Consider the following 27,839-nt stretch of genomic DNA (forward strand, 5'->3'; position numbering starts at 1 on the left):
TTTATTAAAATCTTTGTTCACTTTGGCAGGGAACTTTATAACCCTGGATGAATTTCCACAGACAGAAGGAAGCTCCACTGATGAAGTAGAAATGTCTACACTTCCATCTGATTATTCTGTGGATTGTCTCACCCAGAGCACAGAGGCGAGGGAAAGCAACAGTGCAACTGATCCTTGTAATGCAGAAGGCCCAGAGGCAGGAATTAGACAGCTGCTTCCTACATCACATGTGCGCAACCAAATCCTCCAATTAATTCATAGTATCGAGTCTGATCTGAAATATTTAAAGGTAATATGCGTATTGAGATCTATTCAGTCAGCATAGCCTGGTACTGGTGCATCTGATCTTTAGTGTGACACCCCATCCCAAGGTTGTATTCAATGGTGAATTTTCATTGTCGGTGTGATTTGCAAAAAATTAGCCAGTGTTCAGAATGTTTTTATCTAAAAATAAATGATATCATTAGGAGGAGAAAAAAGGTCTGTGGTTATAACCTCTCTGGGATAGCTGACGTTTCGGGTCGGGATCCTTCTCCAGACTTCAGTGTTTTTGCGTGATATAGTCCCCAGATAGAGCAGCTCAAAGCATGTAATCAGAGTTGCTTTTTCCTGAACTTAAGTTCACCACCAGTTTCCTTTGTATTGTTAAGTAACAAAATGAAAACTGACATTTCCTGGTAACAATGAAAATGGCTGCTTGAAATTGAGAATTTGGGCAAACTCTAATAGCGATCACGGGATCTGGTAATGTATGTGTGTCTTATCCTCACAAACAGAGTTGCACATTGTAAGAGAATGGATAAAGGTAAAAATGTCCACAAAAGGTTGAAGATAATTGAAGAGCTTCAGTGAATACTATCTCTCATTTCAATTAGCGAGTAATCCAGGAGCACATTTGCTGACTTCTTGTGTAGTGTTGACAGGAGCTCACTGTACCTGCATGCTTACTTTCAGTGACTGATGAACAAGGACCCCCAGATCTCGTTGTAAAAGGAAAAGTACAACAAGACCTGGGGCTCCATGTTCATCAGTCACTGAAAGTAAGCATGCAAGTACAGCAGGCAGTGTAGAAAGCTAATGGCATGTTGGCCTTCATAACATGACGAGTTGAGTATAAGAGCAAAGAGGTCCTCATGCAGTTGTACAGGGCCCTAGTGAGACCACACCTGGAGTATTGTGTGCAGTTTGGTCTCCAAATTTGAGGAAGGATATTCTCGCTATTGAGGGATTGCAGCAAGGTTAATTCCCGGGATGGCGGGACTGTCATATGTTGATAGAATGGAGCGGCTGGGCTTGTATACTCTGGAATTTAGAAGGATGAGAGGTGATCTTATTGAAACATTATTAACGGTTTGGACACGGCAGATGCAGGAAACATGTTCCCGATGTTGTGGGAGTCCAGAACCAGGGGCCACAGTTTACGAATAAAAGGTAAGCAATTTAGAACGGAGATGAGGAAAAACATTTTTGAGTTGTGAATCTGTGGAATTCTCTGCCTCAGAAGGCAGTGGAGGCCAATTCTCTGTATTCTTTCAAGAGAGAGTTGGCTCTTAAAGATAGTGGAGTCAGGGGATAATGGGGACAAGGCAGGAACGGGATACTGATTGTAGATGATCAGCCATGATCACAATGAATGGTGGTGCTGGCTCGAAGGGCCGAATGGCCTACTCCTATTGTCTATTGAAATAAAGAGCTAAAGATAGCTGCAGTCCGTAGCCTTAGCTACTAACTGAAGGCAATTTTTGTGTGTAAACTTATTCTTTCACTGTTCATTTCAGGAGTTGGAGCTGGAATGCCACAGTCAGCAGGTCCTGGAGCTCTCAGCTACGCATGAGCCAACAGGCAAGTGTCTAATTACATTGCGATGTTTAGCGCCATTTTGCTCCGACTCAGAGAACAGGCCCTCAACAGAAAGCAGTCTGCACAGTTAGAGGGGATACTTTGTAACCATGCGCTACCATAATTGTCTTGGTTCACGAACCATTCCTTTAAATTAGAAGATTATGCTTGTCATTTTGCTGCTTAAGAAGGTTGGTAGGAAAACCAGGGAATTACTTAAAACCAATAAAACTGCAGATGTTGGAATCTGAAACAAACCAAATACTGGAAGAACTCCGCCTCATCACGCAGGATTTGTGGAAAGAGAAACCAGTTATGTTTTGGGTCAAGGACCCATCTCAGGGAATTATAGTCCCGTAAGACTTTATTTTTAAATTAAGAACCAGATAGCTGAACACTGAAAATGTTAATACCTGATAGATTTTTGTTTGGGGGTGACAGAAGTGGTTGATGTGAAATGTCCATGAATGTTTTCTTCTGCAGTCTTGACATTATGACGAAAGAATAGGTAATTCAATCCATCCAGTCCATTTTGGTAATTATATTCCACTTGGCCCTCTTCCTGTGTTTTCTCATCCAAGTCAAGTGTAACCCACTTTTCCCTTCTCCCTCTGCTAATCCAGCTGCTTCTGAAATAGGAGTTCTACTTCTTACCACTCTGGTAAATACATTTCTGCTCAATTCAGATTTCTTGGTAATTATTGAAATTAAATAATCACTAGTTATACTTTTCCCCACGTGGAAACATGCTTTCCGTAATCTCTATCAATTTTATTTTCCATGTTATAGTCCTTTCTCTGTCCCTTCAATTATCTTGAGAAGAGGAGCCCAGCATGTTCTCCCTATGGTGATATGTATATTCTAGCATTTTTATTATCACCCTTGTACATTTTCTCCATTGCCTCTGCATCCTTTTGGGTAACATGAGATCCAGAACTATACAAAATACTTCAGTGTGGTCTGAACAAAGTTCGATATAGATGTAGCATACCTTTCCTATTTTTCACTCTGTCACTCAAAGAATTACATCGTCATTCTTAGCTTTTACAATGACCTTGCTTATCCGTAGCACAACTTTGAATGATCTAAAAGGATAGATAGTTATTTCTGAACAAATAGACTCTGTGGATTCCAAGGTTGTATGTAGATTCAATTATTGACAAGAGCAAAAAAGACTTGCAGGATGCTGGAGAACTGGACGTGAGGGAAGAGATTATTCTGCAGCTTTGCCTTGGGTCAGATCACAGTTGCAGTATTGTGAGCAACTCTGGGCATTGTGCTTTTGAAAGGGTCTATTGACTTTGGAGTGAGTGCAATGGAGATTTGGAAGAATGATGCTTGGATATCAGGGATTAAATTATCAGTAGAGGACACTCCAACCATGACAACCTTCACTGATAACGAGTGATGGAGTTATAAACAGAGATTGGATGGGCTGGATTGTAGGAGAATGAGGGGCGACCTTGCATCTCTGTCAAATTATGATGGATATAGGTAGAATTGATTATCTGTCATTCCCCCCAGGATAGCGGAAACTAGAACCAGGGGGCACAGGTTTAAGGTGAGAGTGTAAAAATGTAAAGGAGATCTGAAGGACTGGTTGTTATCTGAAATAACATGTCAGAAAAGGCGATGGAAACAGATAGAATTACAATGTTTAAGTGGCATTTGGACAGATACTTGGGGTCGTCGTAGAGAGATACAGGAATAATTTAAGCAAATAGGATTAGCATAGATACACATCACAGGCATGGATGAAAATGTCCATTTCTGTGCCATAAGATTGTGTTTTTTGATGTTAAGGTTCCACAGAACATTTGTTGTTGCAAGCAATAACAATTTGAATTATGGTTTATGTAATAAAGCCAAGGTTTCTGGGATCAAAGTTTCACAAAGGGTGTTAGATGTTTAAAGCGTTTTACAGGCAGCAATTGTTGATTTGTCAATTGTTGATCTTAAAATGCGAGATTGATTGCTCTCTGACCTCCAGAGGTATCAACAGATGAAGAAAATATGGAATCAGTTATGATACACTGAATGACATAATAGGTATAAGGGGCAATATAAGCATACTGCTGTGTCTGTGTTCTTATGTTGAGAGAGAATTCCCCATCTTTCTTTTGCCTGAAATATCCAGTCAATTATTACTTTCCCCATTGGAAAGATCAGGAGCAAATGTTGAAATGAAAAATCCGCTGTGAAGGACTGTGCACTGCACACCAAGGCCAACAGGCCCAGTCTCAGTGTCTCTGTGGATCCAATAATGACCAGAGCTGTAATAAATACTGTTGTGAGGAAACATGATTGGAGCATGACAATTTATTGGGTGATAGAGGGAGTCACTAAAATTAATTCTGAAAGTTATTTTCATCAAAGGGATAATGGAATCGTGGAATACATGGAGTAAATTGAACAGAATGGATGGATCAAATGATGGGTTTGGGGAAATGGGGAGAAGGGGCAAGTGAGCATGAACTATATTATGGGTTGTGTGTGAAACAATCTCTCTGCTTTGTTTACAGGAGATAGTTAATGGAGTTTGTTCTAAAGTGGAATCAAGCCAGGCTTGGTGATGGAACATATGGGTGCTTGGAGATGACCCCTTGAAGCTCCTGCTAGCTCTGGACTTTAGAGACATTTGTGGAACTGATTGTTTGTTCAAATGCCGCTGATTTCTGGGTCATTTTTGGGATGGTGTATCAGTGAGTCCTGCCTGTATTGGTGTGTCTTGCCAGTTATGGGTGCATCCCGGATTGGCCGATGAAATCGCCCTCCCACGTATGCACACACCTCTTTCAATTATAGAACTGATCTCGCTCTCCACATCTCCAAAAACCAAATGTACAGAAAATCAGCAGAAAATCAGCTTAGAGTTTGATGAAATCGAGATGTATTTATTTGTATTCACTTGCTATGATAAATGCAATTGTTTTGTTATAATTTTTATTTTCATAGCCTGTTTTAAGCTGATTTGCAGATGAAGATTAAGATCTGGTGAATGCATGGAGCCCACGCGCTGAGTTCCAGCAATGGGGACAGTGGAATAGACAGCTGGGGGGTAAAGGAGAGTTACCATGTAATCAGGGTAAGAGAGTTATTACACTGCTGGGGTGTGTGTGTGTGAAAAAGCTAGCGAGAGAGAGAGAGAGAAATAGTGTGTTTGTATCTGTGTGTGTCTTACTGTACTGATGGTGTATGCAAGAGGAGGCGAGAGAAAATTAGTTGCTCCATTAGGTAAGAGGGTTAAGCACAGGGTGAGAGAGGGTGAGACGCTTCATGGGTTGAGTCAGTTACTGGACTTCTGGAATTTGAGTGAATGTGAGAGAGCGAGCGAGCTAGTGCTCGGTATGTGTGTGTGAGAGAGAGAGAGAGAGACAGCTAGTGCACAGAGAATGCAAGGGAGAGCAGGTGCCTGGAGTGTGAGAGATGGAGCAAGCAGAGTTTACACGAAAGAGAGTTAGCGCACAGACTGCAAGACTGACAGCACAGCTGGGCTGTGAGAGAAGGTGTGTTATTACACAGTTCATTACTACAGCAAAGCTCTTGGTAGCTCAGCTAGGTTCAAGATCCACATTATATCTGCTGTTATGATCCTGATCAGATGTAGAATCAGGGTTGTGGACCAAAGCTGCTTTGTAGCAAAACCTCCACTCAGAGCAAAGTACCAGGTGCAGGGACAGGGTGGTGTTTCTCTGCTGGAGAGCCGCTACCTCTCTAACTTGTCTTTACTCTGGGCATACAGTGTGTTTGCAACATACAGTTTCTTATTCTTTGTTCTCTAAGTACTTGGCAAACACATTCACCCCTCACATCCACACATCGCCAGGGCTGTCGCGGCTTTTATTTTTCAGATGCTTATCTCTCACTGATACTGTGGTTTTGGAACAATTTGGTCACAAAATAGCAGAGCAGACTTCTGACACGAGATGTTGGAAATGTTGATGTGGTGGGCACTGGGTCTGGTTCATTCTGTACTGCCAGAATTGTGTTTATATAATCGATTGATTTGCATTTAGAGCATCACCTCCCAGGATTAGTTTCTCCACACCACAAATAACCCCAACTTTCAATCATGTGGCTTCCTATATTCCATTTGGCAGAAACAGCAGCTGTAACTAAATCTACCTGGTAGCTGCTATTTCCATAGACCTGCAGTGTCCATCTCATAATTCCTGTCCCATTCAATATCAACCCTCATCTCAGTGTTACACAGGGCTCGAGGGAGAAATTTAATTTTGGCGAGCCCATCAGGTGTGAATAACTGGAAATTACTGTCACCTAGTTCTTGCTGTTTGGTACTGATGGTAAAGTGAACATAAAATCTGTTAACAAGGCACATCTGTTAACTGGTGGATATCAGTTCTAACTCTGACTAAAGCAGATACTTCAGACTCTCCAATAAATTTCCTCACACCACTCTTGCTTCTGAGATGATGCTGATTTGGTGTGAGTGCATGTCCTAACTTTACCTATTGCCCTGACGTGTACAGATCTGCTCTAGCTCCTGTTGTTGCCCTGTACATCACCCTGCGCAACACACTAACTCTGCTGCCTCCCCTAATCTATAGTTTTATTTGTCTCAAGTTTATGACATATTTCAATTGGTTTTATCTAACTTTGTAAAATAGCATCTCGTTTAAGATTTAGCAATGATATTATGTTACTTGAAAAAAAAACAAATATAATTCTGTTTCTGGGATCTGGGTTTTAAAGAAATGTTTCATTATAATTAAATTGTTTCCGTATAATTAAAAAGCTGTGGCGGAAAGATTTGCTTTTGTTGTTTTTGACCTAATATGTGTTTGACTACTTGCTGAAAGCTATGTAGACACAAGGAACTGCTGGTGCTGGTTTATAAAAAGGATACAAAGTACTGGAGTAGCTTAGCAGATTGGGCGCCATCTATAGAGAACATAGATGGGTGATGTTTCTGGTTAGGACCCTACAATCCATATAAATATCCCAACCTGAAATGTTGCCTGTCTGTGTTCCCTAGAGATGGAACGATGGCTAAGCTAGTCAAGGTATGGATATTGCATTCTATGGTGTAAAACATTGTCCCCCTAACTTTGTAAAATAGCTTCCTGTCTCTCTGTGGTAGGTGTTTGTCAGACACCACATCCACCTGGGGCACAGATTCTTGGGAGAGAACTGGTTCCAGTTGCCCCACAAGTCCGGCTAGTACTGACCCATCGGGATTAGGTGCAAGAGACAAACTGAAGGATGAGTTCCATGGGCACCAACTATTTTACTGTGCCAAGCTTTGGCAATTGTGTTGCTGCAAGTTCCAGAATTTGAGGCATTTTTCCTCAATCCAGTCATTACTTTGGTATGTGCCGTAGACACGAAAGATTGATTTGGATCAAAATGATTTTAATATAAATCCTTGGAGCTGCAATAACCTTTACATGGCGCAAATCCTGCAATCACTTTATGAAGGTACATCACCAAAAATAAGAGTCAAAAATGTTCACATCATGTATGTGGAGAGATCACCTGGGAAGAATGTCAGCTATGTGGGGGGGAAGGGGTTGTATGGCATAACTGTCCATGGAGCAAAGATCTCAATTTTTGATTAGTTGTTAAGCATTGAGCTCTAGATGGTTTGAATCAGAATGACCCTCAGTTCGATTGACAATAAATCTTTTATTTCAATGTTTGTTACCCTAAACACAACAGTTCAAAAGTTGAAATCCTAAAACATACACCAGTCCTGGCTGTTTATATCAGGATAAAGAGTAAGTTCCAACTCTGTAAAAATGCATGATACAGTCCAGATATTACAGTATTTCACTACAAAAGCATTATTTAATTAAATAAAATTGATCCCAAAAAAAAATGAAATTGCAGTTGTTTGTTTAATTCTGGTCAATCCCACTGTAATCTTGCTCCCATGTCTGACTGTTCCATCTCTGCTACAGTTTCAGGTTTTGTGTGTTTACCAATAACCAACTAATGATCTGAGTGATCACCAAAAGCTGAGGCAGTATTGTTGGCTCACTGGAAGCGCTTAGAGCTAGAGAGAGAGAAAGAGAGAAGTATAGGAGAGTTAAGTCAGTCAAGTTAAACTAGCAACTTCCTGTCATGCCGAGGTGGGCCTTTCTGTTTAATGAGCATCCCCAGCAGCTAGATCACACTTGCAGTAATACCACAGGGGGTTGTGTCAGTGTCAACATCAAGGTCTTAATATCATGGTGTTACAATCGCATTTCTATCACCATACTGGTACTTGCAGCCTAGCTATAGCGATGGCTTAATTTGTTTTTAATCAAGTAATTTTCTACTTTCTAAAAAACTTAGGGTGCGGGCATGAACTACCAAGGCCAGCACTTAATTAGGCATCTCTAATCACCCTTGGGGGAGAAAATAGTGCAGAGCCATCACATGTACCTGTCTGGTGAAAGATGGGAAGAATTTTTCAGGACAGTGCATGAGTTGGAAAAGTGCCAGCACATGGTGATGGTCCTCTACACTTGTGCTATTTTTGGAGGTTGCAGGCTTGGATTTAGGTATTTATAAATACCAGATGCAAACCTTGCTCCTAAGAATCCCACTCATATTATTGGCCAGCATTAACGAGGTGCCAGTTCCAAGCTCCATGTTGCAGGCTGACACTAAATCTTGGTTCTGATGCTTAATGTTTGTTTTGCTTGCAATGGGGCCAGGCATTTGGTGAAATTGTCCTTCACCCCATTTCTCAGCCAACACCTGTACCCCTGAATACAGGATAGATTCTGGGAGATGGCAGGTGACTTTACTTTAACCATTCTGGGCATTGTTGAATTCTCTGGCTTACCTCGGCAGTGCTTTCCATCCCAATGCAAGACTCCGGTGGTGCAGCTACACACTGCCTGCTCTCCAAGACTTGTACAAATCTGTTCACAACCACCATTGTCCACTTCACACAAATCAGCTGCTGCAGAAACAAAGGTAGAGCCAATGATGTCAGAGTTTCTGCCACACTGTCACCAACTTCCTTCACATTAACCCAAATGGGTCGTGGAGATGCACACTCTCTTGCCCAGTGAAATCAAGAATCAGAGAATATAGGTTTAAGGTGAAGGGGGAAAGATTTAATAAGAATCTGAGGGGGTAACCTTTTCACACAAAGGGTGGTGTGTGAATGGAACAATCTACCAGAGGAGGTAGTTGAGGCAGGGACTATTGCAATGTTTAAGAAACAATTAGACAGGTATGTGGATATTACAGGTTTAGTGGCAGATGGGACTAGTGGGATCTGTAGATGGGACATGTTGGTCAGAGTGGGCAAGTTGTGCTGAAGAGCCTGTTTCCATGCTGTATGACTGGTCAAGATCAATCATTATCCTCTAATCACTCTCACCAACCCCTTTACACAGACGCAGCCAACACAGACATGGGATAGATAGCCCCATTATCAGGAGGCAATGCCCAGAACCTGATATTCAACCCACAAAAGCACTATATTGTTCTTATAACATGGTTCCCCATTCCTGCCGTTGGGATAGTTACTGTAAATCATTGATTATGCTTTAATTATTCCCTGAATCATCAAGTCCACTATGTTGCAGGATAACTTTGTAAATCTGAGCACATCAAAATCTTTGCTGTCCGTATCGGAACCCACACAATCACTCATCGTTGCCGTTCAACCTTGTCTCCCAATCCACTTGATTATAGTTTAAATCCTTCCGTAGCCTGGTCTCTCCTGACACTTGTAATGTCCTACAGCCATTTATCTTTAGTGTGGCACAGCTGCTGCCTCACGGCTCGAGAAACCCGGGTTCCATCCAACAAAAGATGTTTTTGTCTGGAGTTTGTATGTTCTCCCTGTGACAGCGTAGGTTTCTCCCAGGTACTCCAGATTCCTCCAGCATCTAAAGACGTGCGTTAATTGGCTACTAAAATGGCCCATAATGTGTAGGGAGTGCATGAAAAAGTGGGATAACATAGAACTAGTGTGAACAGGTGATCGATGGGCAGCATGGACTCGGTGAGCTGAAGGTAACTATGTCTGTGCTGTATCTCTAAACCATATCTTCAATTCTGGACCTGCAGTTATAATTGTTCTATTAATAGTGTCCTTGTTCACAGTACATCATGGCCCAAGCTCTGGAACATCCTCCCTCAGGCTCTATTAAAATCCTCTTTAAACAAAATCTTGATAAACTGACATGTATCCTAGTTTCAGTATCACAATTTGTTTAATGGTGCCGTGGGCTGTCTTCCCTCCTGGTGGTTGATGGCGATATCCTGAGTGTCCTACTTAGTTTCAAGCCTTCACTGGAAGGATTGTAACAACCAATCATCTGCCATTCACTATGGGTCTGTACACAGCTTCCCCTCTGCCATACAAGATCCGTGGACAAGTCTCTGTCTGAAGAGTTGACCAGGTACAGGAGAGCACATGAAAGGTGGGTCAGCAGTTCTGAGCCTAACTACCAGGAACTCCCTCTGCTGGTTTCTCACTCTCTTAGCAGGTTGCAGAGAGATGAACTGTGCCTTTTTCTCCTTTATTGCCGAAAGATTTAATAGGAACCTGAGGGGTAACTTTTTTTTACACAAAGGGTGGTGGGTGTACGGAAGGAGCTGCCCAAGGAGGTAGTTGAGGCAGGTTCTATCAACGTTTAAAAGACATTTGGACAGATACATGGACAGGTTAGGTTTAGAGGGATATGGGCCAAGCAAGGGCAGATGTGACTAGTGTAGGTGGTCGGCATGGGCAAGTTGGGTCAAAGAGCTTGTTTCCATTATATCCGTTAAGTTGAGGATATTTCATACTCAAAACATCAGAAACATTGCAAATGGCCCCAACCACAGAATACACATCCCCAGCCCTGCAACTAACCTCTTTTCCTGATAGGTCCGACTGAGAGGATCTGCTCTTTTGCGAGTTGTCCATCGTCTGCGAGTCTCCTGCTGTTGGTGGGGCAAGTCTGCAGGAACCAGGAGTGAAAGATGTAGTCACTGTGTCTGAAACCTATGCCAGCAGAAACTTAGCAAACAGAGTACAAAATTGCTAAAAGTTTAAAGTAAATTCTTGACCTCATGAGTACTTTGGACATGGTGTTGAAGGGATTATGAAATGTCATTCCTTTTCAACATCCGATATCCTGCACTACTGTGTTATTCTGTACCAGACTACATCGGACACATTACAACTTGACACACCAAATTTACTAGAGCTGTGTTTCTTAACTGTTCAGCCCCCCTTTCAAACTTTAAAGTATGATCAGGATAGAGAACTCAATTTACGAAGCATTGCTGGGTGTGCGAGGAGAGAGTACATTCTCAGTTACACAATGCTGACTAAAGGGTTGCAACAAGCAGCTGCAGGATTTTAGGGTTGAGCAATAAAAGGATGAGCAACAACAGCTGCCTTTGTCTATATTTCCAGCATCCCTACAATTAATCAAATACAGGCACCTCACGTTTGTGTAGGTGACAGTAAATGAGCAGTTTCTCCTCTGCATTCCCTTACTGGTATAGTGTGGAATACACAGGGTTTGAAGTATGTGTAGGACGGAACTGCAGATGCTGGTTTACACCAAAGACAGACACAAAATGCCGGAGTAACTCAACTGGACAGGCATCATCTCTGGAGAGAAGGAATGGGTGACGTTTCAAGTCGAGACCCGTCAGTCTGAAGAAGGGTGTCGAACCAAAGCGTTACCCATTCCTTCTCTCCGGGGTTTGAAGAATGCCAGGATTCACCGACGGTCAGAGTTTGGTACGATTGAATGACGCTATTACTCACAATTCGGCAATTATTGATATTTGCATCACACAACGACACATCACAGTGTAGATGAATCTTGTCATAATCCCCTATAAACTTGAATACAACGATGTGGAAGCGGCAGGTGAGAGACACGCCATTCTCCTCCATCTCTATGGTGCTGTCCTTTGAGTTTGGACACCTGCTCAAGGCAAGAACAGAGAGATCATTACTGTGGATAATAAGGTTAGACAGCCTCTGTAGTGGAGGGAGTGAAGATCAGGAATCGCAATCAACACTGCGGGTGGAACATGAGTCTGTGGCTGTTCCCCCAAAGGGAATGTGATGGAACCTGGAGCCACCTTCCCTCAGCACTGGTTAGTGGAATCAATGGGGTCAAGGAAAGAGCATTCACGTCGCGGCCCTGTTTCCACCAATCTTTCCACGCACAAGAAGCACAAGACAGACACCATTGTATGCAGATGCCGAGAGGTGTGTTCAGCTCTGGCTGAACAACTTCTAATCCTGTGTGTGGACTCGATAAGAAGAAGAAGTGGAATCAATAGGCTTACTCTTACAGGCAGATTGTACATCCTCGGTGGGTGTGAAGGAACATCTCCAAACAAATAACCAAGGTGGTCCGATGGACGAGAAGGGCGAGCTTGTCTTAGACCGTGGGAAGACCCCTGTTCATTATGGCAGTGGAAATCTCAAAGCTGCCTTGACAGAAAGCAGAGGCCGATTCAGGGAAAAGCAAGCATCAGGCAAGACCAGCGGAAGAATTGCTGGAGACTTTAAAAGGCAGATTTGGGAGTGAAATGCAGGCAGCTGACTGGAGAGTATTAAAGCGCTTTCTCACGGGGCGACTTGAATCAAGATGTAACCAGAGTGAAGTGGTTGTGGTCTAGCACGATATCACACGATATAACGGGGGGTAGATAAAGAGTTCCCACGGGTACTCGGCATTTCTGTTATTTGTGCGAGTGACTTGTCCATCTCCTGAGCTTTCCCGTTAAATCTTGAATGAACATTGTGAATCCCCATTCATAAAAGAGAAGGTAATTGCGCGGCAGGGTTAATAATTGACAATCTGCTGCTGCCTGCCCGCTGAGTTAAAAAGTTCCCACGGTTACGATATACAGTGTATCGTGAGTCTTGCGTGGGAACTTTTTAACTCGGCAGGCAGCAGCAGATTGTCGCTCCCTTCAGTTTCACCCCACCTACACCCCTCTGCTTCCCGGCCATGTGTGTGACCCCTTCCCTCCCCTCTTCAGCTCCCCGCCCATTGCACCGGCGCGGGGGCTTTGCACTGTCTTCACGTCGGCGATGCCAGCAGGTCAGTGCCAGTCACCGGAGACGTCAGGACCAACGGGACACCGACCCCCAGGCCCACTGCAAGCACTGAGATCCCAGAGACCCACAGCCAGCAGCAGCGCAGCCCCGTTCCAACTCCAGAGGAACACGCTCCCCGTAGGGACAGAAGCTGATGGTGTGCAAGGTACGTCTTGTTCTTGGGGTTGTGGATGAGGGGGCGCGGCTCGGGCTGTGACATCTCCGGCCACCCCCCTGTACAGGAGCTGAGACTGGGAACTGTGGGGTTGTTTGCAGTTGCAGAGGTAGGGGGCAAGGGCGGTACAGTTCACAGTCTCAGCTCCAGTCCAGGGGGGTGGCCGGAGACGTTAGGACCAACGGGACACCGACTGCAAGCACGGAGATCCCAGAGACTCACAGCCAGCAGCAACTGTAGCCCAGCCCCGCTCCAACTCCAGAGGAACCCGGGTTGCGGATGAGGGGGCGCGGATTCCTCTGGAGTTGGAGGGACAGGGAGACACAGCGGCTTTTGAGAATGGTGGGCAATCACTTCCAAAGTTCTGCCCACACAGTCAGTACACCTCTCCTACACTTGTCTCCCGCACTAAGATCATCTCGCAGAGAATGATCCCAGCCTAACAGCATGTTCATTCCAGATTACTCACCTTCTGTCCCCTCTGTCCAGCTTCCGGGTTCACCGTTCGCAGGAGTTCCCACGGTAACCGCAAGAGTTAATACGGATATCGCACTGGCCACTACGTGCATATAATGTTGCAATCTTCAACCACAAGTGTACAAGTCACTCTTGGAGAAATTCAAACTTGCTTGAATTTTCTCCCGAGTCACCAAGTTACACGAGTACCTGCCGTTAGCGCCACGGTGGTCCACGGTGGTCCACGAATGCCGTACGGTTATCGCACGGGGTTCCCACGATGTTCAACTCTGGTTAACTCTTGCGTCAAGTCGCCCCGTGAGAAAGCGCTATGAGGAGTGGAGCAGAATAATTGAGCAGAGCTCGTTGGTGGGGGAAACCGGCTGAGATGGAAGTAACTGCAGAGTTTTATGGATGAGCAATAACAGCTGTCTTTGTCTATTATTCCAGCATCCCTACAATTTAATCAGATCCAGGCATCTCACGGTTTACTTTGAACAGCACAGGAATAAGTCCTTTGGCCCACAATGTTTGTGCCGAACACGATTCCTCTCATCTCCATTTTTATGGAGAAATAAAATTCACACCAACTCTTGTTGTATGATCATGTATGTACATGATCCATACCCTTCTATTCCCTGTGCCTATCTAAAAGCCTCTTAAACGACACTATCACATCTGCCTGCATCACCACTCCTGGCAATGCATCCCAGATTCCCACCACGCTGTGTAAAAAAACAATCTTGCCACACCACATCTCCATTCAATTTTCCCTCATAAATGTGTATATTAAACATATATGCAACTGCACTGCCAGGAGTAAATATGAGCCAGTTATTCCAAAAATACTAGTGCATAAATCAAAATTTGACATTAAATGAACAAACGCGTTATTTCAAAAATGCATAAATCAAACCGGTGTGAAACGCAAGATGCCTGTAACATTGAAGAAGATTCCTGCTTGACCCACCATTTCCACTAAGTTGACACGAACCTGTGAAGGATCCCGGGGTTGGGAAGGTGCAAACACAAATGTTATGGGCAATGTTAGGATGGAGATTTTGTACACAATGTAAGAACACCAACACCACACCGTAAAGATTTGGGGAGAAATAAAATTCACACCAACCCTTGTTCTATGATCATGTAGCGTAGTCGGTCCTTTGGATTACGAGACGGAGTGGCCCAGCACCGATTGATGATGAGAATGAGCTGGGTAGAATCTGCTCCCTCGACAAACACCCCAATGTACAGGACGTCACGGGTGGTGAGTGTCACCTCGCCTTCTCCATACGGAAACTTGTAGGACGAGTTTTTATACAGAGCCATTTTAGTGATGAAACTACCCTCTTTGGTGGGAAGAGTGAGGTTGACAACACTAAGATAAACAGACAGCATCAGTTAACATCCAGAGGAACAAAATGACCCTACATTTCCCAAGTGAGTACCTGCTTCTACACCTATGCTGCACTAGGATGGCCCAGGCAAGTGACTTTTCATATTGTCATTCATGCACTATAACCATTAGAGCAGCAGAATGTTTCCAAGACTCTGATTTGTGTTGTTCAGCCCCCTGCTAGAACTTTGAAAATATGGCCAAGATAGAGCGCTTAGTTCATGAAGCACTGTGCGTGAACCAGGGTGTTGTACCTAGGGAGTTGAAGAGTGCAGACTGACTGAGAAATTCTAACATGACAGTTACGGTAAATTAGACTACAATACTAACGATTACCACATCTGCAAGTTTTCTTGCTATTGTTTAGGTTGAAATTGCAAACCAGTTCTTGAAATGACAATCGGCCAACATGAAATCAGGTACACAAAAATACTGGAGAAACTCAGCGGGTGCAGCAGCATCTATGGAGCGATGGAAGTAGGCAACGTTTCGGGCCAAAACCCTTCTTCAGACTAATAGGGGGTGGGGGTGGGGGTGGGGGGGGAGAAGAAAGGAAAAAGGAGGAGGAGGAGCCCGAAGGCTGAGGGATGGGAGGTGACAGCCTGAGGGCTGAGGAAGGGGAGGAGACAGCAAGGGCTAACAAAATTGGGAGAATTCAATGTTCATGCCCCCAGGATGCAGACTCCCCAAGTGGATCGAGTCTGGGTAAGGATGTGGTCGTAGAGTTGGATGGCGGGGGGGAGGGGGGGGGGGGTCAAAGAGGGGGGGGCAGTTAGAGAGGAGGTGTGAAACTGTGTCTGGAGAGAGGAGGAGAACTTCTTCAAAGTAGGCATACCTTGAGGAGATTTCGCAGTGGAGTAGACAAAGTGTTTAAGAAGGAACTGCAGATGCTGGAAAATCGAAGGTACACAAAAATGCTGGAGAAACTCAGCGGGTGCAGCAGCATCTATGGAGCGAAGGAAATAGGCAACGTTTCGGGCTGAAACCCTTCTTCAGACTGCTGGGGGGTGGGGGGTCAAATTTACTGTGAGTTTCCTATAGCAAAAATGTACTCTTTTGAACTGATGCCTTTTTAATAACCTTTCTGCGACTGGTGAGCAGGTTTGGGTTCCCAATTCAAGATAAATCTTGGGTGTTAAATGTATGTAATATTAAACAAAGTATGTATAATTTAACAATGTGTAATCTTTAACACAGTTAACTAATGTAAATGATCTGTTATGCACCAATTGTCTGGTACATTTGTTAGACTTGTCTACAAGAAGACAACGAATAAGAATCAAAGAATACTTTGAGAAAATGGAGAATGATTAACTAGAACTAACGGCCATCATATGTCCAGATTGTATTGGCCCCCATCTCCCTTGTGTTTCCCAGTCCCCATCTACCCAATCTCCCACAAAACGCAGGAGAACAGATTTTAGAAAGACTGCTTACCTTAGCATTGGCCTTACAACAGTTTCTAGAGAAACCTTCAGGTCAAGTTCATAGGCACAGGAGAACTCGACGTTAATGACTCTGTCGCGAGTGATCACACTTCCCGTGTTGTTCAGGCTCTCGATCCAGACAGTGTTGGTGTACATTATGTGGGTTTCATTTGTCTGTGGGAAGGAATAACGACTAAAACACAGTCATTTTCAGACAAGATTGCTCTAACCCACAGAAGTAATTTAAACCTCTGCTCTTATCCTGTAATCTATACCAGATAAACATACACAAGCATCTACCCCAACATCTAGTCCATATCTTTTTGAACCTAAATGGTGCCGTACTCTAAATGAACACGCTGACAACTCCAAGGCAATTACTATTCTTTACCCAAGCATTTTGCGCTGTGCATTTTGCAAGACAAGCTACTTCTCCAGTTCAAGCTACTCTCTCCTGGTTATCATCATTCACTCCAGCCTTTACGCCTAGCAAGACCCAGCTACGGGCAACTGGCCCTCAATTTGCACGCAAGGTTTGCAAGAGCTCAGACCCGCTCTAATGTTTTGTTTGTGTTGAAAGGAACTGCAGATGCTGGTTTATACCGAAGATATACACTAAGTGCTGGAGTGACTCAGCAAGTCAGGCAGTATCTCCGGAGAAAAAGGATGGGTGACATTTTGGGTCAGAATCCTGCAGACGGGAGGGAACTGGAGGTAGGAAAAGGCCAGAACAAATTGCTCCTGGATTCTCTGTGGGTTGGCCGGCAACAGATGAGCAAGGAAGGGTGCAGCAAATTATGGGGAAGAGGTGATAACAAAGGGATGCAAACAGAAATATTTTGTTCATTTGTTTTCATTCACAAAGAAGATGGAAGTGTTCCTGACAAACCTCCTCCTGTCCCAACCCCGGCAGATTTTTACAAAGGCCCTGGGAATTAAAAAAAAAACTTTTCTGTAGGGTGTGAAGAGTGGGACAAAGTCATGGATTAATTGGTGCTTTTGATCAAAGTAAGTCAGAGAAAGTGCTGCAGGGAGTTGCAACACGATGAGCAGAATTCAATGTAGACAAGACAATAAGTATTCACCTTCATGATGTTTCCGCAGTTTCGTTTGGTGTTATTGATGTGAAATGCAATGAAATCATCTCCCTCTGAACCCATGCAACGGTTATCATTAATGCGAACATCCCCGCGTTCAAACCCCAGCTGGTAGAGTCGGCACTTGGAAATATAAACCTCCATCTGAGAGTATTTGCACACCACGTCTGCCTGGACAATATCATCTGCAATGGAAAGTGGAGAGAACCGCAAGGATTAAAGTGCAGCAACCGCTTGGGAAGCAAGACCGTAGTCTACGCTGGGCACGGTTCAAACAAAGATCCAGCCCACGCATCCTTCATATTTGTGAGATAATGTGTCAAGCCACAGGGAACACACAGCACTGTACAGAAGATCAACCCACAGAGAATCCAGGAGCAATTTATTCATCCAAAAAGAGTGGTAGGTGGGGCTTGCTGCTACATAGCAAGTTGCAGCAAATACTAACAATGCAACAAATGCTGGAGTTTGCAGGAATGGATAGAAGCCCACAATGGAGAAAAGAATCAAAGAATATGTCAGCTGGGATGGGTTTCTGTTTCTCAGAAGCAAAATACTGCAGATGCTGGAAATCTGAAATCAGACAGCAAATAGCAGAAGTACACATACCATCTGGACAAAGATTAACTCGAATAATTCTGCCTCCAGTGTATGCCATCTGACCAAATGGGTCTTTGAAACATTTTGTTTTGTTTGATTCTTGGGCCTTGCTGTGTTTACCGGCGGCTCTTTGTACACAATAACACTGTCAGTTAAGAATAATTCAATGGCTGCTATATGGTTTTTTTCAGACATTCTTTTAAAATAGGCCCTTTTAATAGGGGCTTCTTTTGCATAAACATCCTTGACAATGTGGAACAGCCAAACCCTAATCTTTCTTAATGGTGAAGTGTTTGCTGCTGCAGAACACCCACAATCTGATTTTCAGCTGAAATAAAGAGGAGGAAACGCTGAAAACACTCAGCAGGTGAGGCAGCATCTGTGGTAAAAGAAACAGAGTTCATGTTTCAGGATGAAAACCATAAGAAATGTTGAATTGGATTCTCTCTGTCAGATACTGTCCAATCTGCTGAGTATTTCTAGCCTTTTCAGATTTTAATTATTAAAGATTTCCAGCATCTGAGGTTCTTTAATTTTCAAGTTAATATGTAATAATCAGTTTTAACCCAGCAGCTCCAAGCGTAGTTAAATATTCCAAAAGGTCAAATTCAGATGTTTGAAGTCATTGGGCAATACCTTTTCCTGAGGAGTCAGATTCCCCACAATTTACAAAGGGTTTTTAGTGATTCTTCCATTTCAAATCTGAGAGCAGATGACATTAATATAAGCTAATCCAGCATTCGCCAGCATCTTCACGGAGAACCTGGTGTGAACAACACCAGAGAGGCCCCATCTGTCCCAGGAAACTTTTGACAACTTCACCACAACTTAAGGGCCTGTCCCACTGTACGAGCTAATTCAAGAGCTCTCCCGAGTTAAAAAAAAATCAAACTCGTGGTAAGCACGTAGAATGTACGTAGAGGGTACGTCGGAGCCCGGGACGTCTCTTAGCGGCTCGTAACGCTAACGGCAGGTACTCGGGAAACACGGTAAGCTTGTGAAGATTTTTCAACATGTTGGAAAATGTCCACGAGAGCCCCGAGTAGCTATTACCGTAATTCTCCGAGTTCGAATCAGGGGAAACTCGGGAGAACTCTTGAATTAGCTCGTACAGTGGGACAGGCCCTTTACTCCACTGCAGTACCAATATCTTATAGGAAATTGACAACTTCACTGCACCAGTGTGGTGCCCGGAGCAATGGGGATTCATCCCAAGGAGGTGGAAACTTCCACATTATACCACTCACTTTCATGCAGTGATGACTTGACAAGAGAATACAAATGCCTGGGATAACTCAGCGGGTCAGGCAACATCTTCAGAGAACATGGAAGGTGATGGTTCGGGTCGAGTTCCCTGCTTGAGTCTGACAAAGGTTGATTACAATGTGGAAACAGGAAACCAACAAGGAAACCCAGAGGAACAGCTTCCACGTGGATTTCCTTGGTTAAAAAATACCGACACCGTTCTTGCATGTTAGGGGTGAGGACAGGAACAGTGGTTAGAAATTGTGCGTGACATCTTTAATATGGAGAAATTGACATATTCCTTGAGAGTCAAGGAGAATTCATTTGAGAAGATCTGGGGAAAATGGACCGTTTATTTGAGCCATGACACCTATTAGATAAATGCCGAGCTAGATATGGGAAGATTGTGTTATATAGAACTAGATGGTATGTGTGTATGAATATTGAATTATCTCCAGATAACTAATCAATGTAATGTTTTTTCTTTTTTTAATTTGGTAAGTGAACCACACGGTCTTATTCCAATTTTTTTTTTTTATTTACTTCTTTTTTTTCCCCCCATCTACTTATTTTTTTATTTTGATTGCTGTTTTTCTTTGTTTTATTTATGGTGATGGTGTTGCACTGTTTTGTATATATCTCTTAAAAATCAATAAAAATGAAGTGAAAAAAAAAGAAGACATCCGCCTGCTCAGGGTTTAAAGTATACATTATTTCAATGCATTTACCACTGTTGGGGCTGGGTTCCTCAGGACAGCCACACAGGTCACCGTTACCCTGTCGGCATAAACTGTAGTTGGTGCAAATACCTCCAGCACATGGGTCTTCGATCAATTCTGCTAAAAGGACAGACGTAAATGATTAACCCTTACACTTAGCAAACAGACTTTTTCTACTGAAATACCAGTCCCAATAGACCCATTCACTCAGTCAAAAGCACTGCTGGGAGTTTAGAGGGATCAGTGCTCTGGACCACCCTGCCCTCTCACCCCCGCTCAAGAGGAGATGAGAACCCCCCAAACCCTGATCCAAGAGTTCATCAGTCCCTGAACTACACTCCTCTCCAAGGGGGGAACAGGAATACAACACCCCCTCTCCAGGGCCGATCAGAGACCTGAGCTTCAAACCCATGAGGTGAAGCGAGCCCTGAACTATATACCCCAGGGGAAGTTCAGTCCCCTGTACCTTCACCGCAATCAGGTGATCAGAGCCGTGAACCCCAACTCCAGGGGTAGCTCAGATACCTGAAGTCCCCTCACAGCAAGAGCTTGAAGCCTAAACTCAGACCCTTGAGAAAGATCAAAGCCCCAACCCAGGGGAGATTGTAGTCCTGAAGCCGTACCTGAAGGGAAGGTTAGAGAAAGGAAACACCCGACCCTGACCCCAGGTTGAACTCGGACACCTGACCCCGGCCTCCAATGTTACCAGCTTCTCCTTACAGCAGTTTTCCCGCCTAATCCAGTCGGTGCTCAGGATCCCCAGCGAGCGACAGGCTTCTCCATATGCTGCCAGCGAGCTGCAGATTTGGGACTTCTTGTCCCAGTAGCAGGCATCCATTCCACAGGACTCATAAAACGGCACTGGGTTGATGAATCCATAACACGGCTGGAAGAAACCTTTCATTTCCGTAAGTTTCAGGCAGCTTCCCTCATTCTGTAGCCGGATGATGTCCCGATTATCACAGGTGAGGGATAAGGTTGTGTACTGCTCTTCATCACAGCTGCGGGAGGGACGTGTGCATTCAGTATCCAAAGAGACAAGGCAACTTGCATGCAACCCAAACCCCCTCCACCTCTCAAATGCTCTATACAGAGTACTTGAATCTTGCAAGACCTGGGAGAACTTAGAAAGATGAGGGGGGGACCTCATTGAAACTTATCGAATAGTCAAAGGCCTGGATAGAATGGATGTGGAGAGGATGTTTCCACTAGTGGGAGAGTCTAGGACCAGAGGCCATAGCCTCAGAATAAAAGAACGCACCTTTAGAAAGGAGATGAGGAGGAATTTCTTCAGTCAGGTGATGGTGAATCTGTGGAATTCATTGCCACAGAAGGCTGTGGAGGCCAAGTCAATGGATATTTTTAAGGCAGAGATAAATAGATTCTTGATTAGTACGGGTGTCAGGGGTTATGGAGAAAATACAGGAGAAATGGGGTTGAGAGGGAAAGTTAGATCAGCCATGTTTGAATGGGAGAGTAGACTTGATGGGTCGAATGGCCAAATTCTACTCTGACAACTTATGAACTTCCAGAGTCTTTCATTTGAACCAAGATCATGGATTTTGCAGCAGTAGAGTTGTTGCCTTACAATGCCAGAGACCTGGATTTGATTCTGACTATGGGTGCTCTCTGTACGGAGTTTGCACCGGGTGGATTTTCTCCGGGTATTCTCGTTTCCTCCCACATTACAAAGTCATGCAGGTTTGTAGGTCAATTGGTTTCTGTAAATTGTTCCTAGTGTGTGGGGTGGAATTAGTGTATGTGTGATCATTGGTCGTCGAGGACTCGGTGAAGGGCCTGTTTCCATGCTGTATCCTTAAACTATACTATACTAAACAGAGGAACAAGGGGAAAAGTTTATGAAGTACAGTCGCCGCAGCAACTAGGCTGGGGATAGGGATTTCTATTCTGTTAGTGAAACAACATAAATGCAATACAAATGAGAGGATGGAGTATTAAATCCAGGCCACTGAAGCCTCTCTCGTGAAGAGACCATCATAAGGGTCTATTTTCAAAGTGTCTTTAACCTCTGCTTCAGTCTCTGAGCAACTGTTGTATGGAAATGTTCATACACTGGCTTTATACACGGGAGAGACATTGGGAATTCTGGCAGGGTCAGCATCGGGAGCAAACTTTAATAGCTCCAACCTGATTTAATCCCGATGCATCAATCTGCCTATAGAGACAGAGAGGGGTTTTTACCTGTTCTGCATGCCATTGGTTTTCCAGCTCTTTGCCAACTCCATGATCGTTTCCGTGGGTTTTCCTCGTGAACTTAAGTCGTCGTCATTGGGATTTCCATTGAAGTTGCCACACAGACCGCACACCTTGTTCTGCAGCCGTTCACCCATCCTGATAGACAGCAAATTAAACCAGTTGTACTGGATCTGAATGCCTTGAATGGTATCAATGATCAGGAATCCCTCAGCTGTTGAGATCTTTGTTAGCGCCGTGACAACAGGAATCGTGACTGGGGTTCCATTCACCTGATGAATAGGATAGTGTTAGCCACTGTTATAGGAACACACTCCACTTGCTGTTTTCATTAAAACGGACTGCAATTACATGACCATTCTACTAAATGGCGCCAACTCACATGATACTTGTTTGAGAGAGAGTTCCACGATTTGGACAACGGCGAGAGATACACTGGAACATCACGATTATAGCATTCATTCCAATCGCACCTCTTCCTGCTTGGATATATCACTGCTATTTCTAGATGGCTGGATCCAAATCCTGGAACTACCTCTCAAACAAGCATCATGTGAGTACTTGAATGTAAAAGAATAAAGGGTGACTGTGCGAGGATTACTGTGAGTGAGACCGAAAAAGTGAGAAACTGAAGAGAGTAATAAAAGAAATAACATAGTGAGAGAAACCAAAGTGAGGAATTGTGTTAGCTATGCACCGTGTCAGAAATTGTGACCAGGAAAGCATAATATTGGATGGGAATGTGTGAGAGATGGCAAATATCTGAGAGAATGGATGTACGAGTGAATGAGAGTGTCTGGAAATGAATCCCAGTGCTTGAAAATCAAAAATAAGCAAATGCAAGAAACCTGAAATAAATTTAAGACTGCAGGAACCATTCAACATGGCAGACAGCATCTGTGGAAAAGAAACACAGTTGATGGTTTAGTTGAAGATCTTTCTGTGGTTTGAGACTTACCTGGACAACATTTCCTGAGATGAGGATCTGTTCCTCGTTGATGTAAAGGTAAACCGGGGAGATCAGCGTCATGTTCGGCATACTCCATTTGTCAAAGTTTATGATCAGTTGGAAAGAGATATCTGGAAGTTTGTGACAGATTGTGGAGAGGACAAATGAGCAGGCAGCAGGAAATCGTAGGAAAGCACCGTCAAAGGTCTGGAATATGCCCCCTCCGGCAGCGATGCAGTGGGAGCTCTTGCTGCTGTAACAGCCTCTGATGCCGTTGCGGAGCGAGCACAGTTCCCCGCTCTTGCACTGGCGCGAGTCACACTGCACCATATTGCGACCCATGCACCGGCAGTGTTTGGAGCAGTTTGTGTTCCAGAAGAACTGCCCAGCCTGAGGAAGACAGAAGCACAGTGAGCAAAAGCACAGCCCGACTCCAGCAACAAGCAGAACACGGACCAACATTAGCATCCAAAAGATATAGGTAGCAGAAAGCACCACTTATGATGCAAGATCAAGGCATGAGGCAATCTAAGAATGTGGATTTCTAATAATTCTTGGCCTAACCTTATAATCTATCTATATTAATAAAAGTCTGTTCTTGACCGGTTTTGGCCTTCTGTGCTGCGATTTCTGAGAGAACGCCGCCACCTACGGCCGTCATTTTTGGCCACCTTGCTCAGAGCCCCCCTCTGCCGCATGTGTGCCGAGGATATTTCCCGTCGATTAAAAATGACAGAGATATTAATGTTTTTACAAAATTCCCCATTCTCTCTGCTGCCCCCGCTGGCGGCAGGGGGGAGGGACTATAAAACCAGGAAGTGGTGTGCCACACAGTCACTTCAAGATGGAGGAAGGCAGAGGGTCACGTTTCTCTGAGCTGTGAATAACACTGAACACATGTCTACTCAAATGTAAGTTCCCCTTAGTGGTTCTAAAATGCTTGCAGAATGTGTCTATTGGTTCTAAAGCTTGCAAAAAAGTGTCTATTGGTTCTAAAACTTGCCAAAAAATTGTCTATTGGTTCTAAAGCTTGCAAAAAAATTGTCTATTGGTTCTAAAGCTTGCAAAAAAATGTCTATTGGTTCTAAAGCGTGCAGAAAATGTCTATTGGTTCTAAAGCTTGCAAAACGTGTCTATTGGTTCTAAAGCTTGCAAAAAGTGTCTCTATTGGTTCTAAAGCTTGCAAAAAAATGTATATTGGTTCTAAAGCTTGCAAAAAAATGTCTATTGGTTCTAAAGCTTGCAAAAAGTGGCTCTATTGGTTCTAAAGCTTGCAAAAAGTGGCTCTATTGGTTCTAAAGCTTGCAAAAAGTGTCTCTATTCGTTCTAAAGCTTGCAAAAAATGTCTCTATTGGTTCTAAATCTTGCAAAAAAAATGTCTATTGGTTCTAAAATGGTTCATACTAGCGCTCCAGAAAGCGCCCCCCCCCTCCTCCCCTTCCCCCCCTTCCCTGGTTGGCTTGGCTTGGGTGTGTCTTGAAATTGAAAGGCACTACTTACTGCAAATGGTGGCATGAAGTTGAAAGGCACTATTACTGCAAATGGTGGCTTGGGAGCTTTCACTTGAAGTTGAAAGGCACAACTTACTGCAAATTGTGGCTTGAAGTTGAAAGGCACTACTTCCTGCAAATGATGGATTGGGTGTGGCTTGAAGTTGAAAGGCACTACTTATTGCAAATGGGGGGCGTGGGTGCATTGGCTTGAAGTTGAAAGCACTACTTACTGCAAATGGTGGCTTGGATGCTTTGGCTTGAAGTTGAAAGGCACTATTACTGCAAATGGTGGCTTGGTTGCTTTGGTTTGAAGTTGAAATGCACTACTTATTGCAAATGGTGGCTTGGGTGTGGCTTGAAGTTGAAAGACACCACTTACTGCAAATGGTGGCTTGGGAGCTTTGAAGTTGAAAGGCACTATTACTGCAAATGGTGGCTTGGGAGCATTGGCTTGAAGCTGAAAGGCGCTACTTACTGCAAATGGTGGCATGGGTGCTTTGGCTTGAAGTAGAAAAGGCACTACTTACTGCAAATGGTGGCTTGGGTGCATTGGCTTGAAGTTGAAAGGCACTACATACTGCAAATGGTGGCTTAGGTGCATTGGCTTGAAGTTGAAAGGCACTATTTACTGCTAATGGTAGCATGAAGTTGAAAGGCACTACTTACTGCAAATGGTGGCTTGGTTGCTTTGGCTTGAAGTTGAAAGGCACCTCTTACTGCTAATGGTGGCTTGGGTGTGGCTTGGGTGTGGTTTGAAGTTGAAAGGCACTACTTACTGCAAATGGTGGCATGTAGTTAAAATGCACTACTTACTGCAAATGGTGACTTGGGTGCTTTGGCTTGAAGTTAAAAGGCACTACTGCAAATGCACTTACTTCCTGTTTGCACTGTATATTGATATTAGATAAAACGCTACCACTTACGGCTGTGATTTTTGGCCATCTTACTCAGTCCCCCCTCCGCTGAGCAGGTGCAGAGAATTCTTCCCATCAATGAAAAATAAAAGTGTTATTAGTTTTTTTTTAAATGTTGAGAATCTCTCTCCTGTCAATCACTCCATGAAAGCCACACCTTTTCCGGTGGGGGGAGGGTTATAAAACCCGGAAATGTGGGTGTGGCTCAGTCTCTGCAAGATGGAGGAGGGAGAGGTCACGACTCACTGTCTTTAGTGGCTTTGCACCCTACTTCAAATGGTATGACACTGCACTTGAATTTGGTGCCCTTGCACCCTGCTAGAAGTGGTAAGAAACTGCACTTGAATTTGGTGGCCTTATACCCTGCTTGAAATAGAATTTCAAGGATTAGCCGTGAGTCAACTACCAGCCCACCAGCCGTGAGTGAGTGAGTTGCCAGCACAACAGGCTTGATTGACTGAGACGTCAGCCCAAGAATCCATTTGGCGCACAATTTGCATACTAGCCCTCTGGAAACCAGTCCCTTCAGCCCACAACACCCATACTAGCGCTCCAGAAACCCCCCCCCCCCCCCCCCCCAACTGGCCACCAATATTATAATTGGTGGAGAGGTGGAATATTGCGTTGGATGACCAGCCCTCCTGTGTGATGTTGGGACCCAACGGGTCCCACTTAGTCTAGTAGTTTATAAAATTATGAAAAGGCATAAATAGAGAAGTCTTTGGGGTAGGGGAGTCTAAAACTGGAGGGCATAGATTGAAGGTGAGAGGAGAAAGATTTAAAAGGGGGAACAGATAGACAAATGTTTCCACACAGAGGGTGGTGAGTCTATGGAACAAGCATTTAAAGGACATTTGGACAGGTACGTGGATGTATAAGAATGCTTTGGAGCAACATGAAGCAAGTGCAGGGAAAAGGGATTGATTAACATGGATAAGTTGTATGCATCATGTTTAGGAACAGGAGGATATTTCTGACTGAAAACACGTTTGATCATCAACTAGATAATATAGATGAACTCCAATTACCCCCCTTAGGTAAATGATTCTTTGTATCTTTACCTACAAAAAGTATGAATATGTCTGAAATCATCAACCGACTTCCAACACTTCTTGTGTGGGGTTGGTGCTTGACATTTCCATTACACTTTGTGTGAGAATACATTTCCCAACCACCTCTGACCAATGGTGGCTCTAACTTTAAAGTTATGCACCCCACCTCTCCCCACCCCACCCCTCCCCTCCCCCACCCCATCTCTTTTTGTTTAGGACAACCTCAAGAGAGAAAAAAAGTTTCTCTCTACCCAACTCTGTCAACCAATTCAGTCAACAACAATGAAGGCAAAAGCCATGCTTCTGCTTACTGAGGGGCTTTGCTACGTACCTCATAGTATTTGTCCTCTGCCACACAGCCGCAGTCCTGAGGCAGGATACACGTTCTGCCGTTGAGCAGGAAGCCATCGTTGCACTGACATCCCTCCACACAGTAATGGTTACAGTCCTGGTGGATTTTGAATGTGGAACACCGTGGCTGGCACACTGACACACAGCTCTCGTAGTGACTGTTTGCAGGACAAGTGATCACTGTGTGAAGAGGATCACATAGAAATCCTTTACCAAAAACATACGTTTCCTCTTTTGTGATCATTTCCTTTTCACTCTATAAAAATTGTTTAATGCTAGAGACCTTGAAAGATTTCTACAATGTAAATTAACTTGTATTATTCAATTATGAAGCAATATTGTATGGCTTATACAGTAATGTACTGCATAAATCAGGATTCATATCTCCATTCATTCATTATATGAACCAGATTGAGAACCAAGTAATAGTTAGAAATAAATCCAATCAACCACTATAAAGGTACACAAAATTGCTGGGGAAACTCAGCGGGTGCAGCAGCATCTATGGAGCGAAGGAAATAGGCGACGTTTCGGGCCGAAACCCTTCTTCAGACCTGGAGCCCTATAAAGACCTGGAGCCCTAGCCAAAAGGCTCTCGGATTAGGTTCCCAAATTAAGGCACAGAATTTGTTGTCTAGATAGACACAAAATGCTGGAGTAACTCAGGGGCCAGGCATCATTGGGGTGGGAGATTGCAACCTTTATGTGGTCCACCCTGTTTCGACTAAAGCACTGTTCCATGACCCAAGAACAGTTTCATCTCGTTGTGCAATGCAAGTTAATAATCCAGCATCCAACGGCGTTTACAATAACTTTCCAATTCAATAATATACATCAAGGAGACAATTATGTCACTATATGAAAGGGGATTATTGTAAATAAC

The 27,839-nt window shown here is 43.9% G+C and overlaps 2 protein-coding genes across 15 annotated transcripts in view; one reads left to right on the plus strand and one right to left on the minus strand.

The window, feature by feature from the left end:
- arhgef12 (Rho guanine nucleotide exchange factor 12) overlaps positions 1 to 6,607 on the plus strand; it is a 102,793-nt gene extending 96,186 nt beyond the window's left edge. For 13 of the 14 annotated variants that reach the window (XM_033049620.1, XM_033049619.1, XM_033049624.1 and 10 more), the window contains 3 exons: positions 30 to 289; positions 1,779 to 1,842; positions 4,362 to 6,607. In XM_033049620.1, coding sequence (XP_032905511.1) covers positions 30 to 289; positions 1,779 to 1,842; positions 4,362 to 4,372 — 335 coding nt within the window. In that variant the 3' untranslated portion in view covers positions 4,373 to 6,607. The remainder of the gene's footprint in view (positions 1 to 29; positions 290 to 1,778; positions 1,843 to 4,361) is intronic. The other variant, XM_033049633.1, reaches the window with a different exon arrangement.
- An 858-nt stretch (positions 6,608 to 7,465) lies between these two features.
- The window catches only part of tecta (tectorin alpha), a 47,416-nt gene continuing 27,042 nt past the window's right edge, over positions 7,466 to 27,839 (minus strand). The window contains exons 13-24 of the mRNA XM_033049618.1: positions 26,937 to 27,136; positions 23,156 to 23,536; positions 22,186 to 22,469; positions 20,704 to 20,984; positions 19,993 to 20,103; positions 17,408 to 17,604; positions 16,333 to 16,496; positions 14,629 to 14,877; positions 11,576 to 11,738; positions 10,667 to 10,754; positions 8,636 to 8,755; positions 7,466 to 7,855 (exon numbers count right to left, since the gene is read on the minus strand). Of these exons, the coding sequence (XP_032905509.1) occupies positions 7,755 to 7,855; positions 8,636 to 8,755; positions 10,667 to 10,754; positions 11,576 to 11,738; positions 14,629 to 14,877; positions 16,333 to 16,496; positions 17,408 to 17,604; positions 19,993 to 20,103; positions 20,704 to 20,984; positions 22,186 to 22,469; positions 23,156 to 23,536; positions 26,937 to 27,136 (2,339 nt within the window). The 3' untranslated portion in view covers positions 7,466 to 7,754. The remainder of the gene's footprint in view (positions 7,856 to 8,635; positions 8,756 to 10,666; positions 10,755 to 11,575; positions 11,739 to 14,628; positions 14,878 to 16,332; positions 16,497 to 17,407; positions 17,605 to 19,992; positions 20,104 to 20,703; positions 20,985 to 22,185; positions 22,470 to 23,155; positions 23,537 to 26,936; positions 27,137 to 27,839) is intronic.

Source organism: Amblyraja radiata, chromosome 33, assembly GCF_010909765.2.
Source record: "Amblyraja radiata isolate CabotCenter1 chromosome 33, sAmbRad1.1.pri, whole genome shotgun sequence".
In the NCBI taxonomy this organism is placed as follows: domain Eukaryota; kingdom Metazoa; phylum Chordata; class Chondrichthyes; order Rajiformes; family Rajidae; genus Amblyraja; species Amblyraja radiata.